Raw genomic sequence first — 23,410 nt, 5'->3', positions numbered from 1 at the left:
TAATGGTCTCTAGGTCTGGATAGCAACTAGAACTCTCTGAGGCTTGCAGATGGTTCTACCAGGAAATTAGGTTCCCATTTACATAGCTGAATAGGTGGCAGCCAAACCTAGCTTAAAGCAGTTACAACTATCTGATCTCTATTTAGTCTTCTAATCCAAACCACACTTCCCAATACCTTTCTCAGTTCATAGAACAAATCACAGCTTATGCATTTTATGCCTACATTTTTTTTTTTTTTTAAACCCTAAAGACAGACTCACAGAAACTTCCTACTTACTCCTGGTTTTAATGCCATTAATTCTTTACAATGTAGTGACTTAGAGGGCAATTTGCGTCTTGACCAAGTCATCAGCAAATAAAAAATAGTTGTCTTGTCTCATTACTGGTTTGTGTAGCTGCACTGGCCGTGTTTTTTAATCTAATCAAAACTACAACTCTGAGGCATGGGTTTGCCTCGTTGGTTTTTTTGGTTGGTTGGTTGGTTGTGGTTTTGTTTTTGGTTTTTTTTGTGCATTTGAATAGACAAGAAACTTTTAGCTCCAGACACATTAAATTTTCAGCTTAAAAAAAATAATCTTACATTTTTACATTTTGCATTTTGCATTTCTATCCCAAGCATTGACAAGACAAGCTAATACTGATAATGGGATTATTTTCAACACTGCCACTCTTTTTATCAGTCTGTCATCAGGTTCTTAGAAGGTTATCTCAGTAGTATTTCCTGTAGTGCCCAGTGGGGTCCATCAATACAGTGTTACTGTTACTAAAGAACTTGTTTAACATTTTCATGTATGAATTCTTGTATAATCAAAAATCAATAGATAGCTGTATGTTCTGTAATATGTGTACTCTACTAACCCACTGGAAAGAAAAAAAAGTGCAAGAAGAGATATGACTAAATTATAAACTCTTCATTAACCTAAAACAGAGAAAAGAAATAGCAGAGTAGAATTTCTTACTAAGTATTGCATGATTATGTAGAACCAGAAAGTTGGTAGGACTAGATGAGATTTCCTCAGCTGGGAAGCAGTAAGGATAAAAAAAAAGTAGTTTTGACATACACCAGTGATAACAGAGAGGCCAAGGAAAGGGTCATCTCACTACATATTGAAAAGAACATTGTTGGTAGATAATGACAGGAAAGTCAAAGTATTGAATGTTCTTTTGGATCAGAATTTACTGAAAATGTTGTTTGTAAACATATCATTGTCACCATTCATGAGACAGAATCTTGAATAGTGTCAGAACACATCAGAGACCAGACAGGAGACTAGTTATTAATTAATGAGAAGAGTTTTAAATATACATGTTCTTTATAATGCCAACAATGTGCTAATTACATTATCCATAAGCTACAAAAGATTGGAATCCTGTTCTAAATCCATTTGCTGAGTACAGAAATTTTCTAGATTAAATAAATAACAATAAAGTAGAAATGATAAATTTTGTGTGGCTTAGAACACCCAATGAATACAGTTTCAGGGTAAAAACTGTCTTAATTTAGTTATGACGTCATTTCATTACTATTTTTCTTCAGTCATGACCAGCTCAAAATTAAATATTTTGCAAATTGTACTGCATGTCTTAGTACCCACAGAAAAATGCTAAGAACAATTAGTACTTGTAGTGAAAGAGTAATTCTGTATTTGGTATAGGAATTACTGCCTTCATTCATCTTTGTTTTTTTTTTTTTTCGTCTTGGGCTTTGAGCTTATGCTCTCACAACAGCCTATACTTTATGAATAGGCATGATATTATCCAGATATTTAATTACTTTGTTCAGTTCTAAATTCTCCAATTAACACACCATTTTGATATATCTTACTGTTTTAAATGTTATTTAATAATGTTAAGTTTATACATCTAATTCCCACATTGTGACAATATACAACAATGTAACCACATACAATTTTACTCATTATACATCATCTGTTTTTCGTTACAGCTTGACATAGTGCATTTCACTTGTGAATTATAGCTTTTGTGTTCTTCTATTCATGCTACTGTCTTCATGGTTCATTATACGTCTGCTGAATATTTTGTTTCCTGATTTTTCTTTTAACTATAGTGCTCTAGTAATTTTCTGACCATTCATTTTTCTTTCAGGAAAGATAATGTCTGTGACTGAAAACTTAAACTTCACTAGAGTAACTAAAGAAGGTGTTATAGAAAAAGTAATAACTTGCTTAATCAATTAAAATAATTTAAGTGTTGTAAGGATGATTCTTTTTTTAATGTATTTTTTATTGTTGAAACGTAATACTTTGCTATCTTAAAAAGATGAAATGCTATTATTTGCATTTCTTAACTGATGACACCATGTTTTCCTTTAGACTACAAGAACTATTGATATAGGAAAAATCTATACTTTTGACTAAACATCTCTTATACTGCTGAAGTGCAATTAGGCAGTGAGTTGCTGTTCTGAAATTTGTTGACACACTTCCATGACATCATTTTCAAAGATGATAGCCCAGTGTAATGCAGTGAAATTCAGTAAAAGTTCGTAGTTTTCTCATAGGCAAGCCTGAATGCACATTAAAGCAAAAGTCCTTGTAGTATCCTCAGTGTTTGTCTTAGTCATTCTTAATGTGAAGAAATTGGTATTTCTGTTGATTCTTAATTATTCAAAACTCTTCCTGTTAAGGATTACAAAGTCATATCCACAGCAAGAAAAATAAACTGTGTCTTGCTACTATGTCAATTTGTCATTATTGTTGTCAAAACTGATATAGTACTCCAATATACTTCAGTATTCGACACACTTCTTAAAAAACAAACAACAAACAAACAAACAAAACCCCTCAGCTTGAAAATTAATTACTTTCTGCAAAAAATTATACCCCTACCCTTTTTGATACTTTGGCATGTTCTTCCCCTTGTCCTGACATTCAGCCATGGTCCCACAGACACACAGCTCTTTACACTTGTATATGGCCATATTGCTCAGTATTTGATCACTCCTTTTCAGAAATACCAGAAGGTACTTGAAAAAATCCATATTTGTGAGGACTTCTGCTTAGTATTTTATAATGAATTCTTAGTTATGAGGTGAATTGAAGTAAAAGGAGTGGCATTCCCTAGAAGAGAACTAAATTCAAGACTTTTCAAGCTAATAGTTCAGCAGCTTGTTAAGAGAAAGTACCTTAAAGAGGGTCTGATCTTTTGCAGAAGCGTTACTGCAAAAGAATTTCTCATTGGAAACCAACTCCGATTATAACTGAATACAGCGCTAGAGTGAGTCTCTGACTAATCTGAATGCAGAGTACAGGAGGGACTAGAAGTATTTTAGAAAATGCTAGGACATGATCTTTAAATATAAAAGTACTACAAAGACATTTTTTACTGTTTCAAGTGAAATTTAAAATAATTAGTTGTACAGATGAATGGTGATCTTTCAACAGAAACAAGTACTGAAAAAAAGGTTTTTATAGCTACCTCACAATGACATATGATTTTTTTTTTGTATCAAATTTAACAATTGTTTTAATGCCTTGTTCAATGTAATGTGAACCTGATGTCTCAACAGCTATTTCATATTATGTCAACCAAATTATTTAAGTAATGTAATACTAGGTGATTTTTTTAGCTTTTTCACAAGCAGTTTGTTATCTGGTGCTGTCAGCCAAATTGTCTCATAAATATTGCTCTTCTTCCTGAGGCCTCCAAGAGAATAAAAGTGTGCAATTCTTTCGGACAAAGTGAAATGTAACACAATACAACAAAGAGTAGGTGTTCCTGTAATTTTATTTTTATTCCACTCAAACTAAAGTAAACAACCATGGGTTGGTAGTGGGATAGTGGAAGATGTAATAACCTGTAAAGATGACATAAAGCCTCTTTAGCTTCATTGCCTCAGGTAAATGTATTTGTCTATGCCACTGGCAACTGCACAATTTATTGAACTTTGCCCGCAGCGATTAATTTAGACCAATATGTTACAGTTTAAGTATTAAATGTGTTTTAAAAATCACTAGCTACATTTCTACAGGGCATTAGGTTCTGTTAAGTGTTGTCTCATGTGTTATATATAATTGTGTAAAATTCCCTATTTATTCTGCCAGTTTACTACCCACTTTGTCTTATTGAATGCCAGAGTGTGAACTACAAATGTTGTTATCTCTACCAAAGTGAGGAGTCCTGAATTAATGCAAACCTTGGCAAACTGTGAACTCTTCATGAGCAAGGTCGGAAGCCTCTGCTGATAGACTGAGTAGGAACAAAATAGATTTAGCTTCAGTCTTCAACAAACTGCCTCTCGTTCTGTTTCAGCCAAGGCAGAGTGAAAAGATCAGGTTGGCATGAGGGACCTAAAAGGCAAGGAGCCATGTGACTGAGTAAATAAGCAACTCAAAAGCTGTAAATAGGGCTTTCAGGGGGAAGAAAAATGAGGAAAGAAATGTGGTTCAACAAGTCAACTATATGCAGAGCAAACTGACGATAATATAAATTCAGTTATAAAGTATTTTTCTTCCAGCACATGCTAATGGTGCAAGAAGTGGAAACTTTAGATGGGAACCAAAATTAATAGATGTCTCAGTCTAAATGTTCAACTGAATTTATAGGAGTTACAATTTGCAGTTCTCATCCCAAAGAAGGGTGTGGAAGGAGAGGGATGCCTCAGTTGGAGCATATCTGCTAGAGAAATCTCTGAAGAAGTAGGTAGAGAAATTACATGAGAAAGCTGTTAAACTGAGTGAAATCTGGAATCAGAGGGTGTGGATGATTGGCAACAAGTCAGGAAGATCCACAATAGCACCTACTGTGAATGAGGAAAACCTCACAAGAGGTTTCTGTTCACAGGTCTTCTTCATAGGGAAATGATCCCTTCTCAGGCAGTGATGCATTGTTTCAAGTGTAATGACAGAGTGGAGAAAAAATTAAATTAAAACCTAGCAGGCTGGAAAAGTTGAGAGATTAATGGTCACCCCTCCCATGAGGAAGAGCTGTATTGGTCATGAGTGAGTCACTCCTGTGTGTGATGAAAAATTTGATCTAATGACTGGACCTAACATTGTGAGAAGCCTTCTGTTTCTCAGGAGCTTAAAACTGAAGGATGCTTCCAAAGCTACCTGGCAAAATAACAATAAATTGGGACTGCTCACTCATGCAGGCATGACCGATTTCACTGTGATTCTAAGCAGATCGAAAGTGACTATGAGACTCTTGGAGTAAGTCTGAGGGGGTCAGAGCTGTTGTAATGTGTTGGTCATTCCTCTGGGACATGCAGGAAAAATGTGTCCTACGCTGTTCCTATGGAGAAGGAGCATCAACAAAGAGGGCTTTTGCTTCTTTGACAATAGCATGAACTTACAAGGAAATACAGCATGAAATGTAACTGCTTACCCTGAAGAAAAAGAATAACATTTAAACTTTACAAAAGCTACACAAAGAGCAAGCAGTCTCTTTGTTTCTGTGAGAGATTACATGATAAGTAATGGGCTTAAACTGCAGCCAGAAAGAGTCTGTTTTGACATAAGGAAAACTTCCAATGCTAAGTAGACCTGTACTTGCTGATAGATTGACTCATTGAGAGTGCCATCATGGCAGGACTGTACAAATGGGTTGGGTAGACAGCTTTGATCTATTGAGTTACTTTTCAGTCATGAGTTTCTATTATTTTCTATTATCATAGAGTGAATGTATTCATATCAGTACTTGCAACTGCATCCAGAAAAACTAGAATAAGACAAATTATGCCTACTGTTAGACTAAAGTTTTTCCTCCATTTCTTTGGTATTCTGTGAAAACTTCTGAAAATCAATACTGTATACTAGATATTAGATTGTCTGAATGTTATGTTGCAATGAAATTGTAAGTGAAAAGTAAAATAGAAATTGGACTTATTTACATTATTTAATTTCCTTGAAAAATCAGGAAGTCTGAAATATGATTTATTTTAAAACCGGAGGAGATGTATAAATCAATTTTTAGCAATTCAATAATCTGATTTCTGATGGAAGAATGACATGAGGTTGGTTGTTCTGCAGTAATAACTGGTGGACAGAGGGGCTAAGAGCCGTTAATCAACCAAACCAGATAATCAGCCATCTGATTGACTATTTGCATTTAGATAATTATTCCCTTTGAAACCCATTCTTATTGAATACCAATCTCATCAGATCAAGTGCTGTGTCACTCTAACACTAGGTACATACAGCACATATTCGTTTTTAGATTTGATTTTTCTTTCATGATTTTAGCTCCCTTATTAGCTGCTATGAATTACCAAAATTATGACAAATACTTTCCAAGTGACAAAAACACTCAGCCCTTTTTTCTATCTGCATATTGTCTTCTTTGTCATCATCCAAGTTTCATAACAAGCACAAGTATTGTATGAATGACATTAAATAAATGACATTCTTGTGTAATACATTTACCCTGGTAAACTATGTATCAGCTTTGAAAAATATTATTCCACTCCAAGAAATATATGACTAAATCAAACACATTTCTTAATCATTTCTAGCACAACTTGTTTAATAAGTGTATTTTCATCTTCCACAGTTAGTATATCCAAGCATTTCTCATGGGTGTTTGTACAGACAGATGTGTATTACTGACTTGATTTTGTGAAGGAAGATGAACCAGGGTTTTCTTCACTCTGCTTTTCAAAATTTAGATATTTTCTTTGCCTTAACCTAGTTCTTTTGGAAAGTTCAGATATCCTGAAGCTCCAGGCTGTTGGTGTTTTGATCTAGTAATGTGTTGAGAATTTAACTGCTTCTTTTGCATTTTGGCATCTACTAAACCAGTCATCATGACCTAATACTCCTAACATATTAAGAACTTCAGCTGTTATTTTGCTGTATTCTCAGTCAAACTAAACTTAATTATAATAACTCAAGCATGCTATTTTAGCTCACGTAGTAAAGTCTGGAAGTTTAGGATCCCACAATAAGTTAATTATAGTCTCTGGAAGCAAATTGTAGATTTCTAGTGCCAAGCATTATCTTCCAACTATTAAACTTGTTTCTCTGTTGTATCTTTCTTTCAGCAGTGAGAGTTTTGAAAGTTTTAAATTTATTTTATTTAATTTTTAACATAAGTTCTAATCACTGTTGTGTAGAGCAAGTATATAGCAACATATAAGTAAAGTATTACTGAGAAATAGGGTGGAATTAAAAAAAAAAAAAAACCAACAAACTAACAGACAAACAAAAAAAAAAACCCAACTTCCTTGAATGTTGAAAATTCAGTGAAAATAAAAAAGTGTGTCTTCTGGGGGCCTCTGAGTACTTCTAGAGTCTAGTATTTCCAGCTATGGAAATATATATAAGGTTTATATTTGAAGTATTTTGAATGCAAGTGACTAATAATTAATAATTTTAAAAATAATAGCTAGGGGAATCTGGAATAGTTATGTTTCAGATGGAAGTCCTTGATATCTTCAAAAGAAGACTGGGTTGATAGTTACCAGGTATACCACATCTTTACTCAAGAATCTATGTATTTTTTCTTAACAAGAAGTAAAATGGATTTAAATGCCTATGACATATTCAGATGGATTTCCACTGCAAACTGTTTTTCTTTGGTGGATAGTAAAATTGTTTTAAATTGCAAATGAAAGAGGTACTCAAGAGCAATCTATTTCCCTGTTTTGTGAGCAGATGTTTTACTGATTACCTACACCAGCTTTTTTACTCTTAGTGTGATTGATACTGCAGTAATCATATTCCAATGAGAAACAACTGTTATGATATACACCACAATTATCCAATTGCATTTCATTATCTGAAGCAATGCTTCTTGTATCTCCTTCTGGGTCATTTTTTTTCATATATATATTTTTTCAATTCTTATTGTTCACAGTCTTTCTTCAGTAGAGAGGCATGTTTCTCACTTTCAGATGGGACCATAACAGCTTTTTCAGACACTGGCTTTCAATTGTTATCATTTCCTCTTTATTAATCTGCATGTTCCTGCTGGTATTTTGATTATGGAGATTCACTGTTGTGAAACTGTGTTGTTTGTAACACAAGTATCTTCTTTAAAGAGGCACAATAGCAATATTATCATTAAGAGAATATCCAAACTTAGGAACAGGTGTTGAATATTGCAGGTTTAAATGAGGAAATTCCTTTATTAAGTGAACCTTTTTTATTTTTTTTAAATAAAAGTAATTGGAGTCTTGTTGTTGGAACATCATAGCTGTGTGAATGCTAGGTTTTGTGCTTTTGTCCTTAGGGCTCCCACTATATTTTCATGTAATATATAGAAATTTGGTATTTCTTTCTATTATACACCTGTTCCTTCTGTCCTGGTAGTGTTCAATGCATCACTGAATCCATTTGAGTGAGAAAGCAAATGAAAGAATTTTTATGATGTGCAGGTTTGCGAACATAGTCATACATTGAAAATAACTCTCAATATGCAAATCTTTTATTTCCATACATCATTTCAAGACCTCTGTTAGGAATGATTTCTGTTCAAATGATTTGCTTTTTGGGAGAGCATTCCTGGATCTTACTAGACATCCTTTCTTGTCTTCAAAAGTATTTGTCAAATATCTGCATATATGGGACCTCACCAAAGCATGCATACTCTCTGTATACTTTGTACAACTGGCTAATTCAAAGGAAATCGGTACAAGAATTTAAAAAGAAAATTGTGAAATTATAGGACTGCTTTCCAGATGAGACCTCAAAACTATCTCAGGCCTTTCTTCCTCTACTTATACGTAGGATTCAAAGGAAAACCTTTAGTTTCCAGATGTATTAAGAAGATCCACGAGAACCTGTGGTAATATTGAACCAGAACAAACATCTATCTAGTCCTGTGCCTGAAGATAGCTAAAGTTTTTTCCCTTTGTGTTCCCAACCAGCTGCTACTTTGGGACTTCTTCAGTCAGCTGACAAGGGACTTTCTGAATTATGCCTACTGTGTCTTAATTGCCTATACTCTTTAGAAGTATTTGATCTCTTTTTGTATTTTTTTTTCACTCCTAAGAGAGACTTTATAACATTTATTATATAAGTTGAAACATTATAATCTTGTTTCTCACTTTTGTTCTCATCTAGAAACCATAGTGAGAATTATTCATTCTACGGGGATCTATAGGAACAGACTCTAAAGTGGAAGTTGTGTTTATGTTTATGCATCATTTGGTATTGTATAAAGCCTCTCCTCTAAATAAATGTTCATATATTCTGGTTTTCCCCTTTCTTACTTCAAGTAACTTAATGCTGAGTTCATTCAGGCTGAGTGCATTTGCAGTCTGCTGCATTTAGTTCTGAGAATAATCTGAGTAGGTATGAAAATACTCGGATTCCCTGCTTTTTTCAATGCACAGATGCTCTTGAGTAGCAAAATTTCATGGCCTTACCACAATTTGCCTATCATATTGAGCAAACAAAAACCTAACAAGGACAGAAAATAAGACTTACCAACTAATAATTCCAAACGTTAGTTACTCTTTCTTACTCATTCATTAACAAATTATTATCACAGCCTGGATTTATGTTTTTTTCAAAAGTGCTCCAAATTGCAAGGATCTTGCTACCCATTTGTAATCAATTATCATCCCAGTGGCATGAACACTATTGTTGCTCTAATACATGAGATAAAGTTAAGAACCATTTAATTAATTTACATTCTTTTTAGGATATATTCTACTTAGCTGTTAGTGAATGTAAAACAGCAGTTATGTAATGCAACTAATTGAAGAAGAAGGCTACACAGAGTCTAAATTATTTGGGGAAATCCAGATATATGGCCAGCAGAAATTAAAATAATAAAGTGTTCTTTTTTAATGGGAAGATTCCTGATAAGGAAGGAGACCTGCAAAGTTACATGATATCTACAGTCTGCAAGAAAATGATAGGTCAAATTGTATGTGAAAGTGTGGGACAATCTTATCTACTGTTTAAGTCAACAAAATTCTGAGCAGGAGCTGGTGCTCGTTCATTCCAAATGTTGCCCTTCAGTCTTGGCTGTTCCTGTAGCTATTCTGATGGAATGGTCTCTGTCAAGTACTCTGTCCTAACAACTAACACCTACTATACTACTGATTCCTGCAGAGGACCAGTTGTGATACCTGAAACATTGTCATTAATCATCTTTCCCAGTATCACATTAGAACTGTAAGCCTCTCATTTGCAATACAATTTTTCAGGAAATAGACAAGCATGTGACACAGAGTTTTCAATTATGTGATTGCTTCTATTTCAGTTTTTAAGAGTTGGAAAAACCTGGAATCAGTGTCCATATCTCTAGATCATACTGCCCTTGAGAGTTCTTAGCGTAGTACATGCCCATTGAAAGGCACATTTCCTTATCATCTCATGAGGATCCTGTGATTACGTTGGAATAGTAAATTTTGTTAAAATAAATAGGTAAAAAAGTCAAACAAATCCCTAATTAATAGTGGGTTTGAGATTACACTTTAAAATCCTCTTACAGAAATTGAAAATAGTTATTGTAGTGATATTTGCTCAAAGAAGGCCTGAAATAGTAACTCTCAGAGGAGTGAACAATTCAGTTTCAGCAGAATGTGAAAGTTTAAAACTCATTTTTTGTGAGATTAATCAGCTGCATTCCAGCAAAGCGCAACAACAATAGGGTACAATTCACACAAAAAGATAATAGTATGGAGGGATTATTGCTTCTCTGTCATGAAGACAGTTAAATTAAATTAATTTTTGTTAAAAATTTGCAATTATTCTGCATACCTGAAGCCAAAGCCTTCTCATCTGCTCAGACTCCTGAGTGATGTGTTCAATGTGCTTAATTTTTTTCTTCTGTAGAGCAGACACAGCCATCATTGTGAAAAGTATCTATCTGTGATGGCAACATCTAGTGCAGAAAACTAACTGAATCTGGCCATGGTGCATTCTTCTCTACATATCACTTCATATAATCTCCCTGTCCAGCATTCTTCATGACTATGGTGTCCTAACATATTTGGCTAGCTGAATTTTTGGAACATATCTAGTAATAAGTATTTGTACCCTTACCAGAATCAATTATGTTTCAAACCATTCTTCTATTATAGTTTCTGCTAAACTCTGTGCTTCCATTATTGGTCTCTGATCAGTCTTACATTTGACCCCTTCTTCCTCCTTCCAAATCCCAAAGTACTTTATGGTGTTCTTAGATTTTTTTTTCCTAATCTGCATTCACAGAAGTTGAACCAAAATAGAATTTCACCCCTCAGCCTCTGATTTTTGAACATTAAAAATTATAGAAGCAGGTAGCTCTTGCTAGCTTCAATTTGGCTTTAGTAATGCTTCCTGTATCTTTGCCTTCAGAGCAGAATTTGTTTACTAGCTTCTTCTTTTGTCTCCCGTTGTGTCACTCCTGATTTTTTATTGCTCTGGAGAAATGCATATTTCTAAAAAATGTTCACAGAGCGGCTGTCCTTTCTTTCTTAATGTAGTATCTGCCAGGGTGTTTTATTGTAAAATATTATGTTCATATATGTTTGCAGTGTATCATTCTGGTGTCCTCTGATTAAAACAAATTTTATTCATTTGAATCAGTTACACAATGTTCTGTGTTGTGATTGTGCTTAATAAATAATAGTATTACAGTGAGTTCAGTAACATTATGGAAGACTGAAGGAACAGTTCTCATTTAGATAATGTATCAAGTAATGGAAATTGTTTTTTTCCTCTTTTCATTTGTGGAAAATGTTTAGATTTTTATTCTTAAGGATTGGTAGATCTGGATCATCTGAAGATTAAATTTTACCCAATGTATTTTGTAACATGCTAGGAAAAAGAGTGTTGGCTACTGTTTTCTTTCTGTATTTTCAAGACAGTGTATTGCATAATCTCAAATATCAGTGACTTTTGCTGCCTAACTGTAGAATTAATTAATTAATTAATTAATTTTTAATGTAACATCCAATATTTATGCATGTGAGTTATAAATATTTAGGGTATTTCTAAAACTAATCACACTTAACAATTTTTAGTTTCAGGTAGAACTGAACACCTATAAAGCAGCTTGTAAACTATAGCATCATTAAAAATCACACCTTTCAAGAAATCATCATCATATTACCAGAAAGATAAACGTGATTGTTTTAGTTCATCAAAGTAACAACAATGCAAAGTAGGAGCTTAGACTGTACTTGAAAAAATCAGATGGAAATTTGTGAATAAGAAACTGTTTGGAATGTGCATTTACATTTCCCAGGAACATTTTAAAGTACACCACTCCCCTAATGTAGTTTATTTCTGTTAAAAAAAAATCTCAGTATATGAAGTAAACAAACATGCTACTCATTTACCTATAGCTACAAAAACAATTGTGAAAAGTAAACGTAAGAGAGTGAAAAATAAAATTCTAGGTGCTATGTATCATGAATGTACATGGTAGTTTTTCTAGGTTTGCTCAAAAATTTTCAGGGCTTATGCTTAAAATAAAAAAAAAAACAATTTTCCATCAGTCTCCAAGGAAAGGAATTTTATTATTAGTGGATGACAATAAGTTGGTCTGAATTACTTATATTGTTAAATTCTTTAAGTTATAGCTTCCAATCAGAAAGAAAACAAAAAACGTGGAGTTGTAGATTTCAGAGGGAAAAAAACAAAAGCATGTATTCTCCTTTCCTGTATTCTGAACAGCAGAACAAACCACACAGTAGCCACAGAAATGTCCCATTATTCATGTGAGCTTGTCAAAGATTTGAATCCCTTTACTGCAGGTAATTTTCTCTTTTTTAATACAATTTTGAAGGGAGGTGTGACATATGTCTTTAAAATGTAATGTTTGATGTTTATTTTTTTTTCTTCTAGTGGCTGATCATTAATCTATTTCTTTATTCATTTTTATAGATTAAAAAAATCAACAGGAATTTTCCCGTAAACCAGCAGGTAAGAAAATTAATAATTGGAGTTGTTTAATTTATAATTCTCATTTCAACTGTGTTTAATTTTGTAGTAGCTGTGCATTATTCTAGCTCAAGAATTCTTGGTAGATTTTCTTTAGAGAATACCTTGCTGCCTTGAAATACATTTTAATTTTTTTCTAAAATCAAAGGTAACCGGAATTTTTGGTCAAAGTAAGATCATACCTAATATTGTCAAATTAACTTAGGTTTAATGTACATATATACACACACAAAAGTTTTCTTCAGATTGCATCTTACTCATTTTATTAAAAAAGGGCAAATGGGATTGTTATGCTTTACAGAATTAGTCAGTATTCATCAAAGTTCTTCTAAAATTGTAAAAATATGTGAATTGTGTTGTCCAAATGAAAGCATAGAAAACCTTGTCCAAGATTCTGGAGAAGGCCAGTAGCAAAATTTGGAACAAGGTGAATCATCTGACTGTCTTAATCTATTGGCAGTCCCATATTACTGGAAGACATTTCAATGCCTTATAAAAAGGGAGAAACGTTCCTTGAATAGAGATAGCTTCTTGCAAAATACATCATAAGCATAATTACTACTCTCCTCTAGAGCTGTGTATCAGGTGATTGGATCCATGAGACAAAGGGATAGAGCTGTGTGACTTGAGAAATCTGTTCTTTCCACTCCTAAAAAAAAACCAAACAAACAAAAAAAAACCCTTCAGACAGGTTCTGAGGTTCTATTTGCTAGAGACCATAGTAACAGCCATATCTTCCTGAAGGAATCAGCATATATTTTAGAAAACTGTGTAAATAAAGTATGAATAAAAATATTCAGGCTACAATGTAAAATAATCAAAGACTTATTTCGAATAAAGTCTGTTCCCATAATACAGTAATGCCATTAATTGTTCTGTGATATAGCACAACAACAGTTGAAAATGTGACCACTTTGTGGTGAGTTACTTATCACAAAGTACACCTAGTAAACTAAAACAGGTAGTTAAAGTATGCATCCGTCATACGTCACAACCATTATCTATAATGTGGATTTCTTTTAAATAAATTTGTAATATGGGAAGCAGATAAATCCAATTCATCAGAAAGAACAAATTACTTCCTTGTGGTAGATCAATTTTTATAGGACTGAACTGTAAACTTGACTTCAAGAGGACAGATTTAAGGAATAAAAGTGCTTTCACCTCTCTTATGCCACATCTTCATCCAGTCAACATATTTCTCACTTCCCTGTATCCTATCTCAAAAGGAGAGAGAAAAAAGGAGAGGAGGAGAGGAGAGGAGAGGAGAGGAGAGGAGAGGAGAGGAGAGGAGAGGAGAGGAGAGGAGAGGAGAGGAGAGGAGAGGAGAGGAGAGGAGAGGAGAGGAGAGGAGAGGAGAGGAGAGGAGAGGAGAGGAGAGGAGAGGAGAGGAGAGGAGAGGAGAGGAGAGGAGAGGAGAGGAGAGGAGAGGAGAGGGATTAAAAAGACGGTTACACATAGTATAGCAGCTTTCCTTTAAGGCAGTAATAGTGAAAGCAGGTTTTTCTGAGAAATTATTAGAAAGATAAGATACATTTATTGGAAATTAGAAGTTCAAGGATGATGGGTATTGATAAAGTGATAATTATACAGACAGCATAAGGCAATAAGAAGTTCTCAGAATGGTGTTAATATGTGTAATAGTAGAAGGAAGGTGATGCAAAAAGGGATGGAAGAAGACTACACAGGCAAAATGTTGTTGAAGAAGATTGTGGGAGAAGAGGAAAATTGAAGTTCCCCTTGTCTGAGCTGACAATGCTGAACATTTAAAGGTAGCAAAAAAAAAGAAATAGAAAATTAGCAACATCTTTGAATCATGTTTGTTCTGTTTTGTTGTTTTTTTCGTTTGCTGTTTTTCGTTTATTTGTTCGTTTTATATTAGTACTATATATATATAGGTTACATATATTGCCATCATAGAGAAAATATCCATAAATCTAAGGAAAAATTATTTAGACCTCATAGCAGAGAACACAATATTTCAAGGTTTCAGCCAGAGGCTTCTCTGTTTGGTGAGCCAAGATGGGAAACACAAGCATGTTCCTTTTTCTTGGAGCTCGTCGCTGCTGTTCAGCTGCTACACTGAGTGCAGCAAATGTCAGTTCCTGCAAGCACCATCATTAGACAAGTGATTTCTGAAAGGTGCCGTTGACATCCCTGCTAACCCTTTCCAAATGACAGGAAAACACACCCTACCTCAAAAAAGTGTGGTGGTGTATTGAGGACAAGCACTGCCCATTCCTTTTCAAGTCCTGATCTTTACATTAACCACCATGAGTTTGTGCTTATGCTGAGCTCAGCTGCAAATCAACTTGATAGCAACTAGGGGAATCAGCATCAAATAGTTTTTCTTCCAAAATCTTCAGATCCTTCTCAGGATGGGAAACCAAATGTAGGCCTCCAGCTACTGGAGATTTTATTACACATTATAACTCTTATTGGCTATTTGATTTTATTGGGATTTAGCTGATTGCCATGCCAGGAAGATGAATTGGTTACATCTGGTTTAGGTATGCAGTGGAATTCAAGGTTTAGATCTAAATCTTAGTATTGCCTTCAGTTCACCTCTTCCTATCCCTATGTATACAAGTAAATACAATGTCTATTAAATTGCAGTCAGGAAAGTCATAACTTTTTGATTGCACTTTTAACTTATTTTACTCAACAAGCTAGTGGCCAGGGAGCTGATTTTCTGTTTTATTGTTTTATGGTTATGTTCACATACTTGTTCACAAATGCAATAAGTAGCCTCTTGCTTCTCTACTACACAGACAAAAGTCAAGTCTCAAGGTTTCACATGAAACAGAGATTAATATCTCTTGGCAAAGCAGTGTATTTAAAAGTTTATTTTCCCCTACTGTACATTTAATCTCTATTAAGATGAATTTAGAGGCTATAACCTTCCACCTTTCATCAATGCTGAGTTCACCAAAAAATTATAATGGGGAAGAATTCTACAACCCTGGATGGACATTGTTTCTCTTCTATCCACAGGCAGCATAAGCAGTTTTGAAAGACTTGTCTTGCCTCTACAGAAGATGAGATATTCTCATTAAATAATTTTAATTTTCATTTTGAAGAAGAATCCCTTTAGAATTTTCCTGCGTTTGTGATGAAAGAATTGGTAGCTGTCTTGTTCAGAGAATGTGTATGAGAATGACTCAGTGTTTCCATCTCCACAACTCTGTTTAACAGTTTTAAAACAGCATTGTGGCACAATGAACTGATCCCACACTAAGGCAACAACCTGGGGTATAGTTGTTCAAGCGAAATTCCACAGCACTATTACACTTAAAAATGCCAATTGCACTGCTCAGGTGGCCTGATAAGACATCTGTTCTAGTGATAAACATTAGTATGAAAGAAAACACACACCATATTTTTTTAATTGTAGAATAATAACCTTTAAGATGACATTGGTATTGTATTAACATTTTTAAAGTGGACTGATTAAACACTGTTCTACTGAAATGTGACATGTCCTCAAAGAAAAGCAAGTCATTACTCTAGAAGCACATTAAGGTCAGTGTTTTTGCTCCCTCATCTTAAGTGTATATAGTTTTCTTCTTTTATTATTTTTTTTTTTTTCAGATTTTGCATGACTGTTGAATTAATTATTTTTTCACAATGCCAGTACCATAGTTCCTCAGAATAGCCATTCTGTAGCTCTTGACTGACAGTTATTGAACTTTCAGGTCCTATGGTACATCTGCTGTATCACCATCTGTTGTCACAGTAAGGACTTGATCAGGTTTATTTTGAAGGAAATGAAGCTTCTATTGTTAAATGTTTATTGAAACACACAGGGGAAGCTGCGTGCTTGCTGTTAAATTAAGCAGAAGTGCACGATAGGGTGTAAATTATGCTGTGCTAATTCCTTTCATTGTATTGTCAGACATCTATGGCACTTGGCATGGATTATTGCTCCATAACTCAAACCCTTGCAAGGCTTATGTTGCTTATTAATAGTTTATTGAGATTTCTCTAAAATAAAAGGCATATCTATCTATCTATCTATCTATCTATCTATCTATCTAAAAAATATGTTTGGTTGACATGAAATACTTTGAGCACTTTCTTTCATTATCTTAAATGCTTCTGAGGCACTCTCTTATAAAAACTATGCTTCCCATGGCAAATAAAAGACTTTTCTTCCATTTACGTTGTAGCCCAGAGTAGCTTTTGAATTTCAGGACATAATAAAGTTTTAGAAGTGCAATACGCACCATAGACTATTAGCAATTTTAGGCTGATGATACCTACATGTTAACTTTTGAGAGGAAGGTCAAACTACATCTTGAAGACAGATGATTACCTGATGAGCTAAATAACCTTCATGTTGTGAGTCACTCAATGTAGTTATTGGATAGCAGTGCTTATATCCTAGGGCTGCATTCTCTATAGCCCATGAGAGGAAGGAAGTAATTTGGACACCTGCTGGAAATTTAGGTGATAGAAAAGAGTGATTAGATCAAGTTCTTATTTAAATCTCAAACTATAAAAAGCTGTGTGTTAAATCATTTCTTCATGTCCAGCAAATGCAGTTTTGCCTCAAGTATGGACTTAATCTTCATTATCTTCATTTACATATTTTTTTCTTTTATCTTCTCTTTTTTTTTTTTTTTTCCCTAATGTTAACTTGTCAGTATAACAAGTATTAGCTATCTATTTTTTTCTCTGCAATATTAATGTAACTCCCTCAAAACTGCTTTCCATAAGGGTAAGTTTTGCCTGACCAAACTCAGTGACCACATCTTTGTTACATCTGTATTCAGATTTTTCACAGTACAGGGATGAATGTACTGTATTCTTCACTGAAGCCTGAAACAGGGCAGATGAATGAGAGGAGTCTAAATGCCTTGTTCTGTCCTAGACATTTAAAACTGAGTGAAATAAACAGACCTGTCTCACAACTAGATATTAGTAACTGGAATCCTAAATTTATAAACAGATAAACAAATGTTACTTATTTTCTGGTTCTCAAAGAAGAGTTACTAGATATTGTATGTATTTTACTGACATTTCAAGGGTAATTTACAGACGGGACTTAAGAATCTACAGGGAAGTGATATGATGCCTAGCTCTTATCCATTTGGTTTCTGAAGAATGGAGAACCACCGGGATAAGATCCAAAATAGCCAGGGTGTAGCACTGCCTCAGGCAGCTCACACGGACCAGTCTGACAGCCCTTCTCTCTTTGTGGCTTAAGAGTTTGAGTCAAAGCTCCATTCATGTCAGATTCAAAGCTCTGAATGCTTCCACAAAGACCCTAAGAAATTAACGGAAGTTCCTGCTCTAGATAGATAGATAGATAGATAGATAGATAGATAGATAGATAGATAGATAGATAGATAAACATACTTTAAGAAATATGTTTATGCCTACTTGCCTATTTTGGGGTGGCAGTCATGGCAAGTATTCAACTGGTAAGTGGACAGCTTGATCTACTTACTGCTTTTCAGATAAAGTTGTTCTAACCAAATCTTTCACCTTGTTTTACAGTCCTCTGAGGTGTGAAAACAGGCTCTTTCTGATCTCACAGGTCCTGCCTGTCTTTCTGCATAGTGTCATAGTTTCAACAGGAGCTCTATAGCTTTTAGCTTGATGTTTAGGTTAGAAGATGAAAGATACAGGTTTGACACACTGACTTTGTGAGTGTTACAGTTGCTAGGTTGCTGGAAAAAGGGCTTTCCCTTCAGCTGCTACCTTGCAACAATATGATCTAAACGTTTTTAATAAACCTGACTCTGCCCATATGCATCCAGGGTTCTTCTGAATCAGACTCCCCCCAGCAGATTTAGGCAGAGGAATAATTGCTTCCTGATTTGTCATAAAGCTTTAACATGGACAAATATTTGCAGTTGTTCCCAGAAGCGTAATTTCATATCTATGATGAGGTCAGACAGTGAGAAACCACCAAATTTAAATAGCAATCTGATGATTTGTTCTTGTTGCATCATGTTATCGCTGTGTTCTATTTATATGTGTGACATAATTAAATCCTGCTTTAAGTCTCTAAATTTATTCAGATCTGATATTTTGCCACTTACCCAAGAAATGGGATATGCAACATAAATAGGACAGTGAAAAGGATACCTGCAATTTAAAAGACTGAGTTTTTTGGAAGGGGTGGATATTTATGATGTCTGAGACTGGAAATGTAAGTAGCAAATGTGAAACTAAGAAAGGGCCATTTTTTTTTATTCTGATAGAATAAATGTTTGTGTCGTTTTCATTTATTTTATTGCTGGACAGGATTTTTAGCTACTATCCAAACAGGCCAACAAAACAGGAAGAGAGGAAGCAAATTTTAGCATTCTTGTTTAGAAATAGACGCCTTGAATGATCATAGAATCATAGAGTCATAGAATGTTTTGTGTTGGAAGGGACCCTGAAGATCATTTAGTTCCAACCCACCTGCTGTGGGCAGGGTTACATCCCACTATACCAGATTACTCAAAGCCCCATCCAACCTGACCTTGAGCATTTCCAGGGGTAAGGCAACCACAACTTCTCTGGAAAGCCTGTTCCAGTGCCTCACTACCCTCATGGTGAAGAATTTCTTCCTTAAATCTACTCTAAATCTACCCTCTTTCAGTTTAAAGCCTCTATACTTTCTCCTATCACTACATGTCCTTGTAAAAAGTCCCTCTCCAGCTTTCCTGTATCCCACCTTTAGGTACTTGAAGGAGGCTATAAAGTCTCCTTGGAGCCTTCTCTTCTCCAGGCTGAACAAACCCAACTCTCTCAGCATTTCCTCATAAGACAAGTGTTTCAGTCCTCGTGGCCCTTCTCTGGACTCGCTACAACGGGTCAATGTCCTTCTTATGTTGGGGGTCCCAGAGATGAATGCAGTACTCCAGGTGGGGTCTCACAAGAGTGGAGAAAAGGGGAAGAATCATCTCCCTTGACCTGCTAGTTCCACTTCTTTTGATGCAGCCCAAGATATGCTTGGCTTTCTGGACTGCAAGTACACATTGCCAGGTTGTGTTGAGCTTCTCATCAATCAACATCCCCAAGCCCTTCTCCTTGAGGCTGCTCTCAATCCATTCTCTGACCCACCTGTATTGGTGCTTGGGATTGCCCCAACCCATGTGCAGGACCTTGCACTGGGCCTTGTTGAACTTCATAAGGTTTGCACAAGCCCATCTCTCAAACCTGTCAAAGTCCCTCTGGATGACATCCCTTCCGTCCAGTGTGTTGACTGCATCACACGGCTTGGTGTCATCAGCAAACTTGCTGAGAGTGCACTCAATCCCACTGTCCATGTTGCTGACAAAGATGTTAAACAGCACCAGTCCCAGTACTGACCCCTGAGAAACACAACTCATCACTGGTTGCAACTCCTTGAGTGTGACCATCAAGCCAATTCTTCATCCACCATGTGGTCCGTCCGTCAAAACCATGTCTCTCCAATTTGGAGCAAGGATGTCATGCTGGACAGTGTCAAATGCTTTGCACAAGTGCAGGTAGATGATGCCAAGTTGCATATTTTCTGTATCTCTCTGCTCTCTGACAAGTTCCTGAAAGGTGATAACAAAGACAGGAAAGGAGGAAACTGAGTCACCATATCCACAAAAGATATAGGTCATCTTTATTTTATAGTTATAGTTATACTTAAAAATATTCAGTACGGGGAAAACTTGTTTTTGTTTTTGTTTTTGTTTTTCTCTAACCTCACCTTAATTCAGAAACAGTTAATATCCATAGCTTACCAGACATGAATTTGTTCTGTCTGGCCATTTTGGAATTTTCATTGGAGGCTGAGGCTAGAAATAAAAACATACTTGATTGTATTATCTCTTTCGTTGCATAAAGTGAGGGTAAAAGTTCCCAAGAATAACATTCATTTTAGTAGATTAGAATGAAGGTGTTCAGTAGGACTATAAACTCATTATTCTTTGGGGAATTGTGTTATCTAAATAAATTAATTGGAATCAATGAAGCATATACTTCTACTGAAGATCTTCTATTGAAGGAACACATGGGATTCAAAGGGCTTAAAAAAAGTATTTTTAATTACAATTTACTTTAAGGGGAGAGGTGAATATGCCTTCCATTTTTTATCATTCATTTATTTTACATCCATGCAGATGATTGGTGCTTCATATCATATCCTATGAAAGGAAAAAATATTTATTAAATCTGTTGAACTTCTAAGAACTAAACAGAATTATGTGGACCACAGGTGGTCATTTACCTTCTCCCTTTCATCACAATAATATTACGTGGTACCGGTAATACAGTTGTAACCTGAATTTGAGAAAATAGTTGATGCGTAAAAAAGTATAAAGCAATTGATAATTTATGTGTTACCTAGAAAAGAAGACAGCAACAACAACAAAACACACACAAAATAAAAAACAACAAAAAAGAAATATTAAATGAAAATGTCTGAGGGAAAACTGACAATGGCAATAAAATTTTAGTTAATTGCAAATGCAGAAACATCCCCTAGAAATTCATTATATGAAAACACTTTTTTGTTTTTTTGGGGGGGGGTTTGTTTTTTGTTTTTTTTTAAACAGTTATATTTCCTTGTAAGGAGACATGGTTTACTGAACAATATTGGTTACATTAATATTTTTAGCACCTTAGAGAACTTTTACTTTCAGGCTTACTGTTTTGGGAAACAAAACTTGTGAAGTCCATCCTATTTTATGAAACATCAAATATATTTCACAGTGGCAAATAGATAAACTATTGTCATGAGTTGTCAAGTGAAAAAATGACTTAATTTTCATTATTTATAGTAATGTATAAACAAATTATTATTATTTAAGAATAAACATTTTCTTTCTTGGAATATGTCTCCGTGATGCTGGGTTTAGAACCAGAAAAAGTCCACCTTTACTTATGAAGAATGATTCTGGAAAATGGTGAAGGTCTGGAGAGTTGAAATGAAGAAAAAGAAAGACTAAGAAAAGGAGAAAAAAATAGTAGATAGGAGAAAAAATAGTAGATAGGCAATGCTGTGGCCAGGAACTTTCAGCCAAGATCTAGACAGACATCTGGCTTCTTTCTTCCTAAAAACATGTGTCTACCTGATGGCTCTGGTGATGTGTAAGTGCTCAGTGTCCAGAGGCACTTGATCCAACTGGCATGCCCAGCATAGCTCTGAAGTCCTGCAGGATCAAGATACAACAGTATGTGGTTTATAGCTGCTTTCTTTAAACATACAGCCTGAAGTCATGCTGTTTCCAATTATTTGTTTAACAGTCCACTGTTAATACTACTTGGTTAATAGAAGCAAGAGTCACTCATCACTCCATCCTATTGCTCCCACAAGACTTCCCTAATGGTGGTAGGTTCAGAAAATATGCCAGCCTCTCCTTCCCCTCCTACTGGAGTAGGGTGCCTTTGAAAACCATTCCCAAACAGTGGGAGAGTGTGCAAAAAGGACACAGAGCCCTGAGACTATGCACAAAAGTCCTGAAGAAAAGATGCCTTCTGTGAGAGGAGAAACTTCTGCCTAAGTATTAATTATGAGTTTACATCAATCAATTGTTTGATGAAGTTCCTCTAGGTCATTGTCTGCACTTCATAAGATCTTGAACTATTCCATCAGGATCTCTCATTCAGCCACACAGACGGCACTCACAGCAGACTTTTTTGTGTTGTCTTCTCTGTGGGTGAAGGAGCCTTCCTGTCCCTCTATAGAGCTCTCTGTGGATACAGAGTCTCAGTGACCAACACTGAAGTTAGAGCTTTGTTCAGGACCCAGTCTTATTTTTGGGGCAGTTACATTCTTTATGGGTCATATCGCTTGGTTGTCCATGTCATGCAACATATAGCATTAATAAAAAAAAAAAAGTGGAAAAAACCTATGATATTATTCCAAAACAATTGTTATTCCTTGTTATTCCTTAAGGACTAAGCTTTTCTAGTGAAACTAAAAAAATCCATGAAAATACTGAGACGTCAGAGACAAGTCAACTATTGACAGGCATCACCCCATTGTCAAAAAATAATTAGGTGCAAGATGAGTTCAATACATGTTACGAACTCTATTGATAACTCCCTGTCAGAGGCCATTCATATATAACCAGAAAAAGATCCTTATATATATAATTTCAATCTAAATATCAGGCAAATTAGAACAGTTTCTTCTAAAAAGTAAAAAAAAAAAAAAATAGATTACTTTAAAAATTATTACAAAAAGTGTGAAAACAATATTATATAGAATATACCCATTATCATGTTCTTGATCTAATCATCCCTTACGGTTTTTCTCAGTTCCTAGAGGAGGGATTTTAGCAGTAGTTTTCCTCTACCTTACTGTCTTTCAGAATGGGACTTCATTCTGGTTCTCTTTCTCAACACAGTAGTATTTGGATAGCACTGTTTGAAAAACAATATTTAAAATGGTTCCAGAGTAGCCCCACTTCTCCTTCTCACTTAGTAATTAATTTAGGAAGATTTTTATTTACTTTAAGAGTAAGAATGCAAGTTACACATCAATACTTTAGTCTTTTACATGCCACCTTTCCCATTCTGTTTGGCAAGTAAACTGACTTTCAAGTGGTTTCAAGGTATTTAGCATCTTTATTCTCATCTGAATTCTTAT

General features: G+C 35.0%; 1 protein-coding gene across 2 annotated transcripts in view; it reads left to right on the top strand.

The window, feature by feature from the left end:
• SNTG1 (syntrophin gamma 1) overlaps nt 1-23,410 on the top strand; it is a 330,365-nt gene that overhangs the window by 253,474 nt on the left and 53,481 nt on the right. For both annotated transcript variants that reach the window (XM_082045789.1, XM_082045788.1), the window contains one exon: nt 12,787-12,825. In XM_082045789.1, coding sequence (XP_081901915.1) covers nt 12,787-12,825 — 39 coding nt within the window. The remainder of the gene's footprint in view (nt 1-12,786; nt 12,826-23,410) is intronic.

This window comes from Streptopelia decaocto, assembly GCF_964273445.1.
Source record: "Streptopelia decaocto genome assembly, chromosome: 2".
Lineage (NCBI taxonomy): Eukaryota > Metazoa > Chordata > Aves > Columbiformes > Columbidae > Streptopelia > Streptopelia decaocto.
The sequence above is the reverse complement of the archived record's forward strand: the minus strand, read 5'-3'. Positions and strand labels throughout refer to the sequence as shown.